At 45.1% G+C, this 15,801-nt stretch overlaps 1 protein-coding gene and 2 non-coding genes across 3 annotated transcripts in view; 1 reads left to right on the top strand and 2 right to left on the bottom strand.

The window, feature by feature from the left end:
* Positions 1-15,801, bottom strand: part of LOC126263582 (sodium channel protein 60E-like) — a 347,601-nt gene that overhangs the window by 228,384 nt on the left and 103,416 nt on the right. Inside the window, exon 7 of the mRNA XM_049960674.1 lies at positions 12,305-12,439. Coding sequence (XP_049816631.1) covers positions 12,305-12,439 — 135 coding nt within the window. The remainder of the gene's footprint in view (positions 1-12,304; positions 12,440-15,801) is intronic.
* Positions 14,394-14,468, bottom strand: Trnat-ugu (transfer RNA threonine (anticodon UGU)). The gene has a single exon. It is a non-coding gene; the product is annotated as a tRNA-Thr (tRNA).
* Trnat-ugu (transfer RNA threonine (anticodon UGU)) lies at positions 15,115-15,189 on the top strand. The gene has a single exon. It is a non-coding gene; the product is annotated as a tRNA-Thr (tRNA).

The raw sequence follows: 15,801 nt of genomic DNA, 5'->3' as shown, positions 1-15,801 counted from the left end.
ACCGGTGTGTCAGACCCACCATACTTGCTCCGGACACTGCGGGAGGGCTGTACAAGCAATGATCACACGCACGGCTCAGCGGACACACCAGGAACCGCGGTGTTGGCCGTCGAATGGCGCTAGCTGCGCAGCATTTGTGCACCGCCGCCGTCAGTGTCAGCCAGTTTGCCGTGGCATACGGAGCTCCATCGCAGTCTTTAACACTGGTAGCATGCCGCGACAGCGTGGACGTGAACCGTATGTGCAGTTGACGGACTTTGAGCGAGGGCGTATAGTGGGCATGCGGGAGGCCGGGTGGACGTACCGCCGAATTGCTCAACACGTGGGGCGTGAGGTCTCCACAGTACATCGATGTTGTCGCCAGTGGTCGGCGGAAGGTGCACGTGCCCGTCGACCTGGGACCGGACCGCAGCGACGCACGGATGCACGCCAAGACCGTAGGATCCTACGCAGTGCCGTAGGGGACCGCACCGCCACTTCCCAGCAAATTAGGGACACTGTTGCTCCTGGGGTATCGGCGAGGACCATTCGCAACCGTCTCCATGAAGCTGGGCTACGGTCCCGCACACCGTTAGGCCTTCTTCCGCTCACGCCCCAACATCGTGCAGCCCGCCTCCAGTGGTGTCGCGACAGGCGTGAATGGAGGGACGAATGGAGACGTGTCGTCTTCAGCGATGAGAGTCGCTTCTGCCTTGGTGCCAATGATGGTCGTATGCGTGTTTGGCGCGGTGCAGGTGAGCGCCACAATCAGGACTGCATACGACCGAGGCACACAGGGCCACCATCCGGCATCATGGTGTGGGGAGCGATCTCCTACACTGGCCGTACACCACTGGTGATCGTCGAGGGGACACTGAATAGTGCACGGTACATCCAAACCGTCATCGAACCCATCGTTCTACCATTCCTAGACCGGCAAGGGAACTTGCTGTTCAAACAGGACAATGCACGTCCGCATGTATCCCGTGCCACCCAACGTGCTCTAGAAGGTGTAAGTCAACTACCCTGGCCAGCAAGATCTCCGGATCTGTCCCCCATTGAGCATGTTTGGGACTGGATGAAGCGTCGTCTCACGCGGTCTGCACGTCCAGCACGAACGCTGGTCCAACTGAGGCGCCAGGTGGAAATGGCATGGCAAGCCGTTCCACAGGACTACATCCAGCATCTCTACGATCGTCTCCATGGGAGAATAGCAGCCTGCATTGCTGCGAAAGGTGGATATACACTGTACTAGTGCCGACATTGTGCATGCTCTGTTGCCTGTGTCTATGTGCCTGTGGTTCTGTCAGTGTGATCATGTGATGTATCTGACCCCAGGAATGTGTCAATAAAGTTTCCCCTTCCTGGGACAATGAATTCACGGTGTTCTTATTTCAATTTCCAGGAGTGTAGATGCAGATGTGAACATGACCCTCGCATTAGGACTGACGGGACTGGAAGGGTGTTTTGCCCCGAACACTGGAAGGGTGTCTCTGCTGGGAGTCAAATGGGTCAGCGAGATGTTTGGTTTTGGAGCCTCGGGATTGTCAGGCCTTCTGCTGAAATTTGGGGTTAAAAAACATGAAACGCTATAAGACGTTTGCACATTGCACACATGACTCCCGTTCTTGTCGCTGGAAGGCAGCACTGGACGTTGAACTGAAAACTACTGGCTGTTCACTATCGAGAGGACGGTAGGAAGACGGGACTACAGAGGGAGAACGAGGAGAAGTAGGGCAGGAAATTGTCGGTTGGAACTTGAAAGGAATGCATGTGAGCAGTAGGGAGTGTGATTTGATCTGTTTTGTATAGCAGTTTGGTTTCACCTGTTGTTTTTGTGGGAAGTAAATTGAAAATAAATTTTAGTGTTGAACATTAAATAGTGTCATCGAATTTACAGACGTTAAATACTAATAAAATAAACAAATGAAAATAATTGTTGAGAATGACAATCAACCAGTCTTTCCTTTTTTATTTAACTAATGAAATGCCGCTCCAGTTGCTGGTATTTACTTCAGTCGACGACAGGCTTCGACCTACACGTTGGGTTGGGTTGTTTGGGGGGAAGAGACCAAACAGCGAGGTCATCGGTCTCATCGGATTAGGGAAGGATGGGGAAGGAAGTCGGCCGTGCCCCTTCAAAGGAACCATCCCGGCATTTGTCTGGAGTGATTTAGGGTAATCTCGGAAAACCTAAATCAGGATGGCCGGACGCGGGATGGAACCGCCGTCCTCCCGAATGCGAGTCCAGTGTACTAACCTCTGCGCCACCTCGATCGGCGACCTACACGTACATGCCATTTTCTAGTGGATTACAAAACTGTGGGGGTCTTCAATTGGAGCGACTTTTCATTAATTGAATACACGGTTGCTGAACAATAGCACTCTCTGAACATACAGAGTTTAATAATTTTCCTTTCTGTTTTGATAAATTGCTATTAATATGAAATACATGCCAGTGAAAGTTCCTTGCATTACATCAAGTTTTTCAGACACGTATTTATAATCAAATGAATTTCCTTCACATTATTGATAATCTGAAGGTGAAAAAAAAACAATGTTGAAGTTCATGGCCAGCAGGTTATTACAAGTAAGAATCTTACACAATTTGTTCATTACTCTCCCAAAGGAATTAGTAATTGTATAAGATGGAAGTACATAAGCAATTTTTAGATAGTTGATGATGAATGATTGAAGTATTTTCATGTACTATTTTTTTGGGCAGCTTTAAAGACAATTTTGATTGAATGGAGTTTGTATTGTTGTATTTCATTATCAATTGACTATAAGAGTATGTGTTATTTTTGGAGTGGTGTAAGTTGATTTTCGGGTGTAACATACAATTCAATCGAATTCTTTTACTGCCACTGATCGAACGCCAAGTACTGCGTTACTAACTGATGGATTATATACATAACGAGTGTTACTTTATTGTATACAATGTTTTAATGGGTTTTTTGTTTAGTTGTGCCACAGTACAGGCTGTTGCTGGGAGATGATCAGTGCGTTAGGGCAGACGTATCAGTCCTGAATAAGTCTGAAGACGGCCACATCGAGTGATGGATTTTGACTAGTAGTAAGTGTACCTATAACCTAAATGTCGTTCATGGTGGGCTATGATTAGAAAACTGTGACTGTTTACAACATAAAACACAAACTAAAACAGCTGATGAGCGCCGTGGTCTCGTGGTTAGAGAGAGCAACTGCGGAACGAAAGGTCCTTGGTTCGAGTCACTCCCTCGAGTGAAAATTTTACTTTTTTTATTTTCGCAAAGTTACGATCTGTCTGTTCATTCGTTGACGTCTCTGTTCACTGTAATAAGTTTAATGTCTGTGTTTTGCGACCGCACCGCAAAACCGTGCGATTAGTAGACGAAAGGACGTGCCTCTCCAATAGGAACAGAAAACATTTGATCGCAAGGTCATAGGTCAACCGATTCCTCCACAGGAAAACACGTCTGATATATTCTTTACGACACTGGTGACGGCATGTGCGTCACACGACAGGAATATGTTGTCGACCCACCTAACTTGCACACTTGGCGAATGGGTAAAAAGATTCTTCTACCTTGCCCGATTTAGGTTTTCTTGTGGATGTGATAATCACTCCAAAAAAAGTGATGAAAACATAAGAGTTTGTCACATAAACTGCATCAAATGAATGCAACAGTTTCGGAGTCGCACAGTTTTCCCTGTGCTCTGTCAAAACATATGTTTTTTACGTTTTCAAATGTTTCCGTGCGTAGACCGTCAAATTCTGTATATGTCCATCAAATCTGAACATGTCCTGGAATTTTGGAGATCGAAGTTGACTATGTGTGAGTGCCTGAACTTTGATAATTATCTGATAATAAAAAATTAAAATTTTCACCCGAGCGAAGACTTGAACCAGGGACCTCTGGTCACGCTAACCACGGGACCACGGCGCTCGTAAGCTGACGCTCTCCTCGGTGTTGCCTACCTTGCGCATGGAATACTCAGTTTGTACATTTTGCTTATTTTTTTCATAGTCCCACACAACTTCTTCCTGTTTTTCTCGATTGATCTGTGTTCAGTTTTTCAAGGCCTATCCCTATTTCAACCTATAACTAAATCTGAGGGGGTGTGATGGGGAGGTTCCCTTGTTAGTAGTGAGCTGCGTCTTAGACGTCACAGCCAAGGCAGCCACCATTCGCTAGCCAGCTATTTGCCGTAACCTAACGTGTTGTAATTGCGTTTTTTCAATATATGCAAAGTTGTTTACGTGAATGTCAGTTGTTATCGGTGACTGACGATAAGTGCTGAATTGCTGAACTGCGCTACAGTTGTCAGTGTACTGTGGGTTTTCTGAGAGCGTATTTTCAAATTCTTTTCAGTGAAAAATAAAGGTTTGCTGTGCGATCGTGAGTTTTACTATCCACTGCAGACATCGAAAAAATTTATGGATAAAAACCAGTATGCATGACGATTCTTTTCCGACTGCAAACTCTTTTGTGTGGCCGATACATATTGCTGATTTGGATCGCAAAAGGGATTTGAAAGTGAATTGTTGATACTTCCTCCGAAACACAATTTGAAGTCTGATTCTATTCTAATTCTGTATCTCCCATCCTCCAGAGTACACTTAGGCGGTGGTTACGAGCCTGAAAACGAGATAAAAGTTCACATACAAAAACGAAGCTCCAGTAAAGCAGTAGAAGAGACTTTACATACATCAAAAAAAGTTTTGCATCACCTCGGTTCCGAGAGTTCCGGAACCTGTACAGAAAATTGGAATAGATATCAACATAAACATCATTTGCAACCTTCGTATTGTTCATGAAAACCACACATTGCATGTTGTACCGCCATACAGCTAGACCTTCAGAGGTGGTGGTCCAGATTGCTGTACACACCGGTACCTCTAATACCCAGTAGCACGTCCTATTGCATTCATGAATGCCTGTATTCGTCGTGGCGTACTATCCACAAGTTCATCAAGGCACTGTTGGTCCAGATTGTCCCACTCCACAGCGGCGATTCGCGGTAGATATCTCAGAGTGGTTGGTGGATCACGTCGCCCATAAACAGGCTTTTCAATCTATCCCAGGCATGTTCGATAGGTTTCATGTCTGGAGACTATGCTGGCCACTCTAGTCGAGCGATGTCGTTATCCTGAAGGAAGTCATTCACAAGACGTGCATGAAGACGAATGCCTCGCCAATATGCTGCCGATACGGTTGCACTATCGGTCAGAGGATGGCATTCACATATCACACAGCCGTTACGACGCTTTCCAAGACTACCATCGGCGTACGTAGGCCCCATATATTGCCACCTCTAAACGGCAGGGAACCTCCACCTTGCTGCACTCGCTGGACAGTGTGTCTAAGGCGTTCAGCCTGACTGGGTTGCCTCCAAACACGTCTCCGACGATTGTCTGGTTGAAGACATATGCGACACTCAGCTGTGAAGAGAACATGATGCCAATCATGAGCGGTCCATTTGGCGTGTTTTTGGTTAAAAAATGGTTCAAATGGCTGTGAGCGCTATGCGACTTAACTTCTGAGGCCATCAGTCGCCTAGAACTTAGAACTAATTAAACCTAACTAACCTAAGGACATCACACACATCCATGCCCGAGGCAGGATTCGAACCTGCGACCGGAGCGGTCGCTCGGCTCCAGACTGTAGCGCCTAGAACCGCACGGCCCCTCCGGCCGGCTCATGTTTTTGGGCCCATTTGTACCGCACTGCATGGTGTCGTGGTTGAAAAGATGGATCTCGCCATGGACGTCGGGAGTGAAGTTGCGCATCATGCAGCCCACTGCTCACAGTTTGAGTTGTAACACGACGTCCTGTGGCTGCACGAAAAGCATTATTCAACATGGTGGCGTTGCTGTTAGTGTTCCTCCGAGCCATAGTCCGTAGGTAGCGGTCATCCACTGCAGTAGTAGCCCTTGGGCGGCCTGAGCGAGGCATGCGATCGACACTTCCTGTCTCTCTGTATCTCTTCCATGTCCGAACAGTATCACTATGGTTCACTCCGAGAAACCTGGACACTTCCCTTGTTGAGAGCCCTTCCTGGCACAAAGTAACAATGCAGACCCGACGGACCGCGGTATTGACCGTCTACGCATGGTTGAATGACTGGAACGGATCGGCTGTCGAACCACCTCTGTCTAGTAGGTGCTGCTCATGCATCGTTGTTTACATCTTTGGGCGGGGTTTGTGACATCTCTGAACAGTCAAAGGGATTGTGTCTGTGATACAATATCCACAGCCAAAGTCTATCTTCAGGAGTTCTGGGAACCGGGGTGATGCAAAACTTTTTTTGGTGTGTTTATTATCAACTAATGAAGAAACTATTGGTAGAGAGACAAATGTTCAAATGTATGTGAATTTCTGAGGGACCAAACTGCTTAAGTCATCGGTCCCTAGACTTACACACCACTTAAGCTAACTTATGCTAAGAACAACACACACAACCATGCCCAGGGGAGGATTCGAACCTCCAGCGGGAGGGGCCGCGCAGTTCGTGGCATGACGTCTCACACCGCGCGGCCACTCCGAGCGGCTGGAGAAACATTAATTATGAAAACAAACAGTGTCTTAAACGTGACAATGTGTTGGTGGTAACAATTATGGAAAAGGAAATAAAAGAACTTAATAAAAACACTACAGACTTACGAGAAATAGCAGAAAGGACAGTGTACTAATTCGTCATCTGAAGAGACTGCAAAGGCTGCCATTTCATTATTTACCCCCCTATGTTTATGTCTTTAAATAAATGCAAATGTATCTGTTTATTTGACTAATAAATAAGCTAACTGCGATAATACATGACATGAAAAACCCCGATTGTATCCACAATTGCGTATGAGTTCAACATTTACGTGCGATGTGTCTATCAGGTTCTATACGGCGCGGTCTGGCGAGACGGTCAGTGGTGACTCTATCACTTACAGAAATGAACCCATGATATCCACCGAGTATTGTGGTAACTGGTGGACAAGATGTGTGTACACACTGAGTAGGTGTGAAATATAAAAAAAGAAAAGAACAAGAAACAACCTCATTTTTACAGCAGGGCTCCATTATCTTTTTAGCCCTCTATCTTCTTGATATAAAACACATAAATTCACACATGCACATACACGTCAAATAAATAAAACGTTACAAGTGCAAGAATTAAAGAACAAGGGGGGGGGGGGAGGAGGTGGGGTGAGGGGACCCAAAAGTTACTTGCATTCATTTCGTTTTGACCGTAGGGCAGTAATGGTAGCTTTTCCACTTACATACATTTTCTGTGCAGGGTGTTAAATTCCTATTACAGGCTTGTCGTGGTTGTTGAGGGGACTTATTGTTAGTAGATAAATTTAGATAAGGTACCCATGTATAGAAATGGCCGTTTGGTTGTAATATAATTTTGAAGATCGGATACTCTTCTGAGCGATGTGTCGATAGAGCACCTCAACAACACTCCTAGTGGCGGACGTACCAGTTTATCACATTCGTTGTTGTAGTAGGACAATAATGATATGTTATACATTATCAAAACAGGGATTGATGACAGCACCCTCTTCTCGTACCATGAATCAGACATTTGAAAGTGTTTCGATCTTTTTATCTCGTATCAAAACGGTACATTTACGGACATGTGTTCCTACAGGGATATGGTTATCGCTGAAACAACCGATTTTCGGTTAAACCTTTTTTTTTCACGTCTCTCTAACCTGACTGTTAAAACCGCTCCAAAAATCGGTTTCTGAAAATTTCGGTTTTTTATTCATATTATTTCCTGTAAGAAACATAGAAATCGAACAAATATTGAAAATTTTTGACTCCCTCAGTTTGAAGATGCGTAGAATCAAAATATTAAATTAAATAAGCAAATAATATAAACGTTACTCCGTCCATTGTTAGCTGCTTTTCTCGAAATGCGGTAAATAGTTGAATAGTACAAAAGATCAACAGTATTCTCCTGTAGATTTTAATTTTTTGAAACTATGCACAAAACTCGCTTCGTAATCTATGAACATACCATTATTTGAGCATTATGAATTGTCAGTGCTAAAGGGTGGAATCTGAGGTTGAAGAACTCTGTTTTTCTCTGTTTATTTATTTATTTTTTTGTCGATTTATCCGTTTTCAATTGGAATAAGAATAACGAGCTCATGCGAAGCTGAGATGGTTTTTCGGGCAGATGATGGTTTGATCCTAGACCGAAGTCGATCGTCCCTAATAAAATATACTGTTACAGCTTGTATTGTACACTCCTGGAAATTGAAATAAGAACACCGTGAATTCATTGTCCCAGGAAGGGGAAACTTTATTGACACATTCCTGGGGTCAGATACATCACATGATCACACTGACAGAACCACAGGCACATAGACACAGGCAACAGAGCATGCACAATGTCGGCACTAGTACAGTGTATATCCACCTTTCGCAGCAATGCAGGCTGCTATTCTCCCATGGAGACGATCGTAGAGATGCTGGATGTAGTCCTGTGGAACGGCTTGCCATGCCATTTCCACCTGGCGCCTCAGTTGGACCAGCGTTCGTGCTGGACGTGCAGACCGCGTGAGACGACGCTTCATCCAGTCCCAAACATGCTAAATGGGGGACAGATCCGGAGATCTTGCTGGCCAGCGTAGTTGACTTACATTACACCTTCTAGAGCACGTTGGGTGGCACGGGATACATGCGGACGTGCATTGTCCTGTTTGAACAGCAAGTTCCCTTGCCGGTCTAGGAATGGTAGAACGACGGGTTCGATGACGGTTTGGATGTACCGTGCACTATTCAGTGTCCCTTCGACGATCACCAGTGGTGTACGGCCAGTGTAGGAGATCGCTCCCCGCACCATGATGCCGGGTGTTGGCCCTGTGTGCCTCGGTCGTATGCAGTCCTGATTGTGGCGCTCACCTGCACGGCGCCAAACACGCATACGACCATCATTGGCACCAAGGCAGAAGCGACTCTCATCGCTGAAGACGACACGTCTCCATTCGTCCCCCCATTCACGCCTGTCGCGACACCACTGGAGGCGGGCTGCACGATGTTAGGGCGTGAGCGGAAGACGGCCTAACGGTGTGCGGGACCGTAGCCCAGCTTCATGGAGACGGTTGCGAATGGTCCTCGCCGATACCCCAGGAGCAACAGTGTCCCTAATTTGCTGGGAAGTGGCGGTGCGGTCCCCTACGGCACTGCGTAGGATCCTACGGTCTTGGCGTGCATCCGTGCGTCGCTGCGGTCCGGTCCCAGGTCGACGGGCACGTGCACCTTCCGCCGACCACTGGCGACAACATCGATGTACTGTGGAGACCTCACGCCCCACGTGTTGAGCAATTCTGCGGTACGTCCACCCGGCCTCCCGCATGCCCACTATACGCCCTCGCTCAAAGTCCGTCAACTGCACATACGGTTCACGTCCACGCTGTCGCGGCATGCTACCAGTGTTAAAGACTGCGATGGAGCTCCGTATGCCACGGCAAACTGGCTGACACTGACGGCGGCGGTGCACAAATGCTGCGCAGCTAGCGCCATTCGACGGCCAACACCGCGGTTCCTGGTGTGTCCGCTGTGCCGTGCGTGTAATCATTGCTTGTACAGCCCTCTCGCAGTGTCCGGAGCAAGTATGGTGGGTCTGACACACCGGTGTCAATGTGTTCTTTTTTCCATTTCCAGGAGTGTATAACGGAGTTCTTGAAGCTCATTAAAGCTGCACAAAACCACCTCCATGAAAAACTGTTTTTAAGTTTCTAATTTATACTGTTACCCTAGTTTCTTTCCTCTTATTATTTCATAGAAATGGCAGACAATTGTTTAATTTTTTGAAGCAAATTAAGCATTGTACTTCATTGCTACGTCACTTTGTAAAACAGTTCCAGATTAGAGTTGGTGCCTTTCTGATATACAACGGATGGCTAACAACGACAGTGATATACAACAACATAGATCAAAAGCGGTAAGTCTTGCACGCCACAGGTACAGGGGTGCCATATAATAGGCCACGCCTCATAGTAACAAGTACATTACTGTCTCAGCAGCGATGTACCAATTCTTATTCCATGCGCTTGCTGTTTCTTTCTGACGGCATTATTATTAAAATAGCACTGATCGCTTTACGCATTGCCTATTATAACTTAATATTTCAAAGCAATGCTGGTTGTAAGAATAAAAATTACTCGTTTCTTGAAAAAGGTTTATTCAAAAATAAAAAATATCGCACTGCTGCCAGGACTAAGAGATACTTAGCTTTTATACCCGGTTATTAGCAAAAGGTAAAATGGTTCAAATGGCTCTGAGCACTATGGGGCTTAACATCTGAGGTCATCAGTCCCCTAGAACTTAGAACTACTTAAACCTGTCTAACCTAAGGACATCACACACATCCATGCCCGAAGCAGGATTCGAGCCTGCGACCGTAGAGGTCGCGCGGTTCCAGACTGTAGCGCCTAGAACCGCTCGGCCACCGCGGACGGCGCAAAGCAGATGAGGACAAAATTGAAATAAATGTTGACGTATTTCGATATGGGGGAAACAAGAATGGAATATCGAATTTGTACCTCAAGCTACTACAGTTAAGCAGCATTACTTCGAGTATCTTGATGTGCTAGAACAATTGCATGAGGCAACGTAGAAAAAATGACCTCGGGCAGCGACCAAAGATTGGTGCACCGCCACATATCTCCCATTCAAACATCGTTGAGTCATACGTGTTTGGCCAGAATGAAAGTGACAACGGTTTTGATCACAGCCTACTCATAATGTCTTTCTCCTGTTTCAAAGGATGCTAAATGACCTAAAAGAGAATCATTTTCAGCACGTAATAGAGGTCAAACAATAATCGTTGAATATATTACACGGATTCCACATGGAAAACTGCGAAACAGAGGATAGAGGCACCTACTATAAGAACCAGTCACCGGCGACCCTCTAAACGCAGGACAGGAATTTTAGTTGCTTTTGATACCCTGCACGAACAGGCTATACCAGGAAAAAAATTTCATGTTCGGGGAAGTTATTTGAATCTCAGGAGGCTAACTGAACCAAAAACGTTTATACAAACTTTATCCGAACTGCGTCGAGAAAACTGCAGTGGTAGTTTAGGAATATTTTATGAGTGTTTCGGTGTAACGGATCAGTGGTCATCTCGTCTCGCACAGAATAATGACAGTATGGACTATTTTGAAGAACAACCACCATACAACACATGCTCTATTCCAGCGATATCCAAGATGCAGTTATCAAAACAATTTCTCGCCTACGTTACGTATGCTTAACTGACTCGTGGAAGTGGTGCACAACCGCGGAATTTATTTCCAGCCTTCCTTGGCATTTTATAAAACCATCGACGTATGTCTGCCCACGCTTTTCGCTGGCTGTAGCAGTAGAGGGGAAATTTAAAAGCAGGGCAGTAATTGCGGACGAGCAACGTAACATGAAGAAAGGCTACCGTTAACATTCTTTTTGTTGGCAAGTGGAGGAAGTAACGTTAGTAAATGTTCTGAATGTGAGTAGCTGCTATATCTCAGATAGTTCCGATGCATGCAGTGACATGTACAAAGAACTCAAATATTTTATCAGTCTACGTTAAGGAATATAATCATACCCTGTTGAGGGTATGATTAATGTAATGTAAAATATATGTATATCCTGTCACATAAGCTAAATGATATAACCTCCTATATAGTATGTTGCAGGGGATAAAATGTGATCAAAAGTTCCCAAAATAACTTTCATACATCTGCGATGTAGTTACAGCTGCCTTGAACGTAAACCATGAGAATGATGAGGTCTTCGGCATACTTTTAATTTTACATTGCTTAGAATGATAGATACATAACTGTTTACTACACAGACTCAGCAGTAGGGCTGTTTAACTTTCAACTTCAGTGCATGTATTTTGAAGTTTTTCGTCTTTTTGTTCTCTATATACTTCTAAAATCGTTACAGAGACAAATTCAGAACAGCCTGTTATCTCTTCGGATGTTAATTGGACAAAATGACGTATAGATTAATAGTGTGGTGTGGAAATCACTGATAGTGAAGGAGGTGAATTTTGTAACGCCTGGAATCCTATAGTGTAGTCTCGAAAGCAGCATGTAATTTTCGTACCAGATATAGTAGACCAGTTATTAACATGTTTTTTCTACTTCTGATACCATTTTACCATAAGATAAATTAACTACATGCTAATAAGTACCTTTAATATTTACTCATTTCAATGCTACATCTACAGTCCCAATAATCTCGTTAGTAAAGTATACATTAGTAGCAATAATAAATGCAAAGCCAACCCTACAAAATAAATGTCATGAAAATAACATACGCTCTAGTGGTAGACGATTTCTTACCTCCTGAGTGATTTCCGCTTCCTCTTCGTAACTTAACGCTACCACAGCCAACATTAGGTTGATCAAGTAAAAAGAACCGAAAAATACAACTACCGTAAAAAACACAACGCTGATTGGCCCACTGGACGCGAGTACCTGAAAAAGAAAACGATTTACGTTAATCTTCTAGCCAAACAATGAAAATGAGTATTGTAAATAAGTGTTGGCTTACTGTGCGAGAGCTAGTCATCAGGTTTTAATTGTACTAATTATCACCTAGAAAAAATAAAATTACGTAGTTTTCTTTTCTTTTTTTTCCTGGTACATGTCTGCCATCCTGGTGCACGCTGAAATTCCTAAGCCGCAACACCGCAGCACGGTCCTGGGGGAGCGAAAATGGAAATGGCGCATCCCACGGATAAAGCTGTGAGGGATCGTGCTGTAATTTGTTTTTGGTAAAATCGGAAATGTTGGAGCTGTGCGAGGATGGTCTAGGTGACTGCTTTAGTTGTCTAGATTGCCCTGATACAGTTACGACATGTCGACTGCTGCCGAAAACAAGGTACCGTACGATACTCAGCTTTGTGAACGGTTTGCACGATTTTTTTGACTCCTCTAGCGACATGCTACACGACTATAGCGCAGCCATTCTAAAGTGTACCGGGCAAGTGCCAACAAATAATAATAAAAAAAACCTGGGTAAAATTATTTGCTTGACGTGATAATTAAAATGCTATGACAACCTTTCGTACGTGTCGCTGCGTAGCTATCATCGTAGCGCTTGTGACTGTTGTGTTTATCTATTTACACACTTACCTGAATGAAAAATGCTCCCATCATACAGCAAAAAGGCGAATATGTCCTGGGCAGAGTTAGGGATCTAAAAGAAGCGAACTACCTTCTCGACTTATCTGGCAGAATCAAAGACATTTAAATAAAAACATCTTGACACATTCGAGCTCTTTTACTTGCAGCATTAGTACCCATGCCATATTGTATAACGCATCGTGTGAAGTAAAGTCTATATTTTTATAGCTAAATTTAACGAGATTTTGCATCACCACCCAGATTTTATAACTGTTTGCATGGATGGGTCTAAGCAGGGAGATTTTCTCGGTTGTTCTGTCGTGATCCACCACAGTGCCCTCTGGACAGGGCTCCCAGAGCAGTTGAAAAGGCAAGAGAAGGAAATAGTTTTCTGCTTGGATCCAGGGCAGACAGGGATTCGGGGAAACGAACTTTTTTGATACGGCTGCCAAGGAGGCTCGTTCCCTTCTTCCTCCTGCTCGCTGTTCGGCTCCCTTGCAGGCTGTCGCCTCATTTGTGACTAGGAAGGCCATGTGTTCTTGGGAGGCCCAGTGGCTGGAAGTGAGGAACAATAAACTACGTTCCGCGAAACCTTCAGTGCGACCGCGGCGGTCTGAAGAGGTAGTCCTTATACGGCTTACAATGGGACATTACCCATTGACACATGGCTTCCTCTTATGTCGCGAGGAGCCCCCAGTATGTCACAGATGCTTGACACAGCTGTCAATACGACATATTTCAATTGAGTGTGTTTTATATGACCACCTGAGGGTTGATCTGCGTCTCCTACAGGATCCGCTGTCTATTTTAAATGATACGAGTGCTGTTCGTGTTTTATGATTTTATGTGGTGTCTGGAATGCTTCCCAAAATACTGGGTGTGAGATTTTAATGTGTCATTATTTATAATTTTTCATCTACCCACAGTCATCTGTCCCCCTTTTATCCAAGATTTATTTCTAGTTTTTCTCCTGTGTCTCGTCGGATTTTACTACGGACTTTTCTGAAGCTCACCTTATCTGGGTTACCTTGCAATTCTTGTGGGGGAATGAAACTTGGTTTTATTGTTATTTTTAATAGATTTTCACTATCTCATTGGTATATTATGTTTGGCGCCCTGAGCCATAAATCATCATCATCATCATCATCATCATGTAACTATATATGACGGTAGTATCTGTTCCCGAAAGAACAGTTACCGTGGATGACCATGCAGCTTTGCTAGAAATGAAATGATAATTAAATGTACACCCTAGCTGCAAACAGGAGTTAATGTACTTCATTGGGGACATGTTGAAAACGTGTGCCCCGACCGGGACTCGAACCCGGGATCTCCTGCTTACATGGCAGACGCTCTATCCATCTGAGCCACCGCGGGCACAGAGGATAGTGCGTCTGCAGGGACTTATCCCTTGCACGCTCCCCGTGAGATCCACATTCCCAACATGTCCACACACTACATTCGTAGTGCGTCTAATAGATGTTTGCCCATCATACTCATTACTCGTGGCAGATTAATCTACCAAGTCCCGTACAAGTTCGGGCATAGCGTGTGCGTTCGCACAAGAAGGTCAATGGCCGGGGCACACATTTTCAACATGTCCCCAATGAAGTACATGAACGCCTGTTTGCAGCTAGGTTCAAATGGCTCTGAGCACTATGGGACTTAACATCTGTGGTCATCAGTCCACCTAGAACTTAGAACTACTTAAACCTAACTAACCTAAGAACATCACACACATCCATGCCCGAGGCAGGATTCGAACCTGCGACCGTAGCAGTCGCGCGGTTCCGTCTGAGCCACCGCGGGCACAGAGGATAGTGCGTCTGTGCCTTCTGTGCGAACGCACACGCTATGCCCGAACTCGTACGGGACTTGGTAGATTAATCTGCCACGAGTAAAGAGTATGATGGGCAAAACATCTATTAGGCGCACTACGAATGTAGTGGTGTGGACATGTTGGGAATGTGGATCTCACGGGGAGCGTGCAAGGGGTAAGTCCCTGCAGACGCACTATCCTCTGTGCCCGCGGTGGCTCAGACGGATAGAGCGTCTGCCATGTAAGCAGGAGATCCCGGGTTCGAGTCCCGGTCGGGGCACACATTTTCAACATGTCCCCAATTAAGTACATGAACGCCTGTTTGCAGCTAGGGTGTCCATTTAATTATCACCATCATGTAAAGTAACATGACACATCATCCCATGTCGTATACATGACACACGCCACCATGCCATCCAGCATGGCATTTGTCACGTCATGCAATATGACACAACGTGTCATTAACGTTTAGAATACATTCATCCCCGCTCTGGGATGCTTCCTATTATAAATGCTCGGATACTTCCCATTGTAGATGCGTCCCATTCTTCAGAAGCACACAAATTTCTGTCCATTTGTCCTTACGCCCTTCACCATATATGTGACAGGGGGTGAGTTTTGGCGAGAAATGGTCCCCTTAGGGGAAAAAAATCAATCCAACCACCCAACCAGAAATCAAAAAATTGTTTTACCGTCCGCTCAGGAACAAATACGCCCCTAGAAATTCTAACCATCCGGAAGAACTTGCTTACTTATTACAAGTATGATATTTTGAATTGTTTGCGGTGGTGGCGAATCTTCTGGATTTTGCGCACAGCATCAGGGACTTTAGACTACAAATTGCGAGATGCAGGTGTGCCAACACCTTGCAGCTAAGAGAGCTTACTGTGCT

This window comes from Schistocerca nitens, chromosome 6, assembly GCF_023898315.1.
Source record: "Schistocerca nitens isolate TAMUIC-IGC-003100 chromosome 6, iqSchNite1.1, whole genome shotgun sequence".
NCBI lineage: Eukaryota > Metazoa > Arthropoda > Insecta > Orthoptera > Acrididae > Schistocerca > Schistocerca nitens.
The sequence above is the reverse complement of the archived record's forward strand: the minus strand, read 5'-3'. Positions and strand labels throughout refer to the sequence as shown.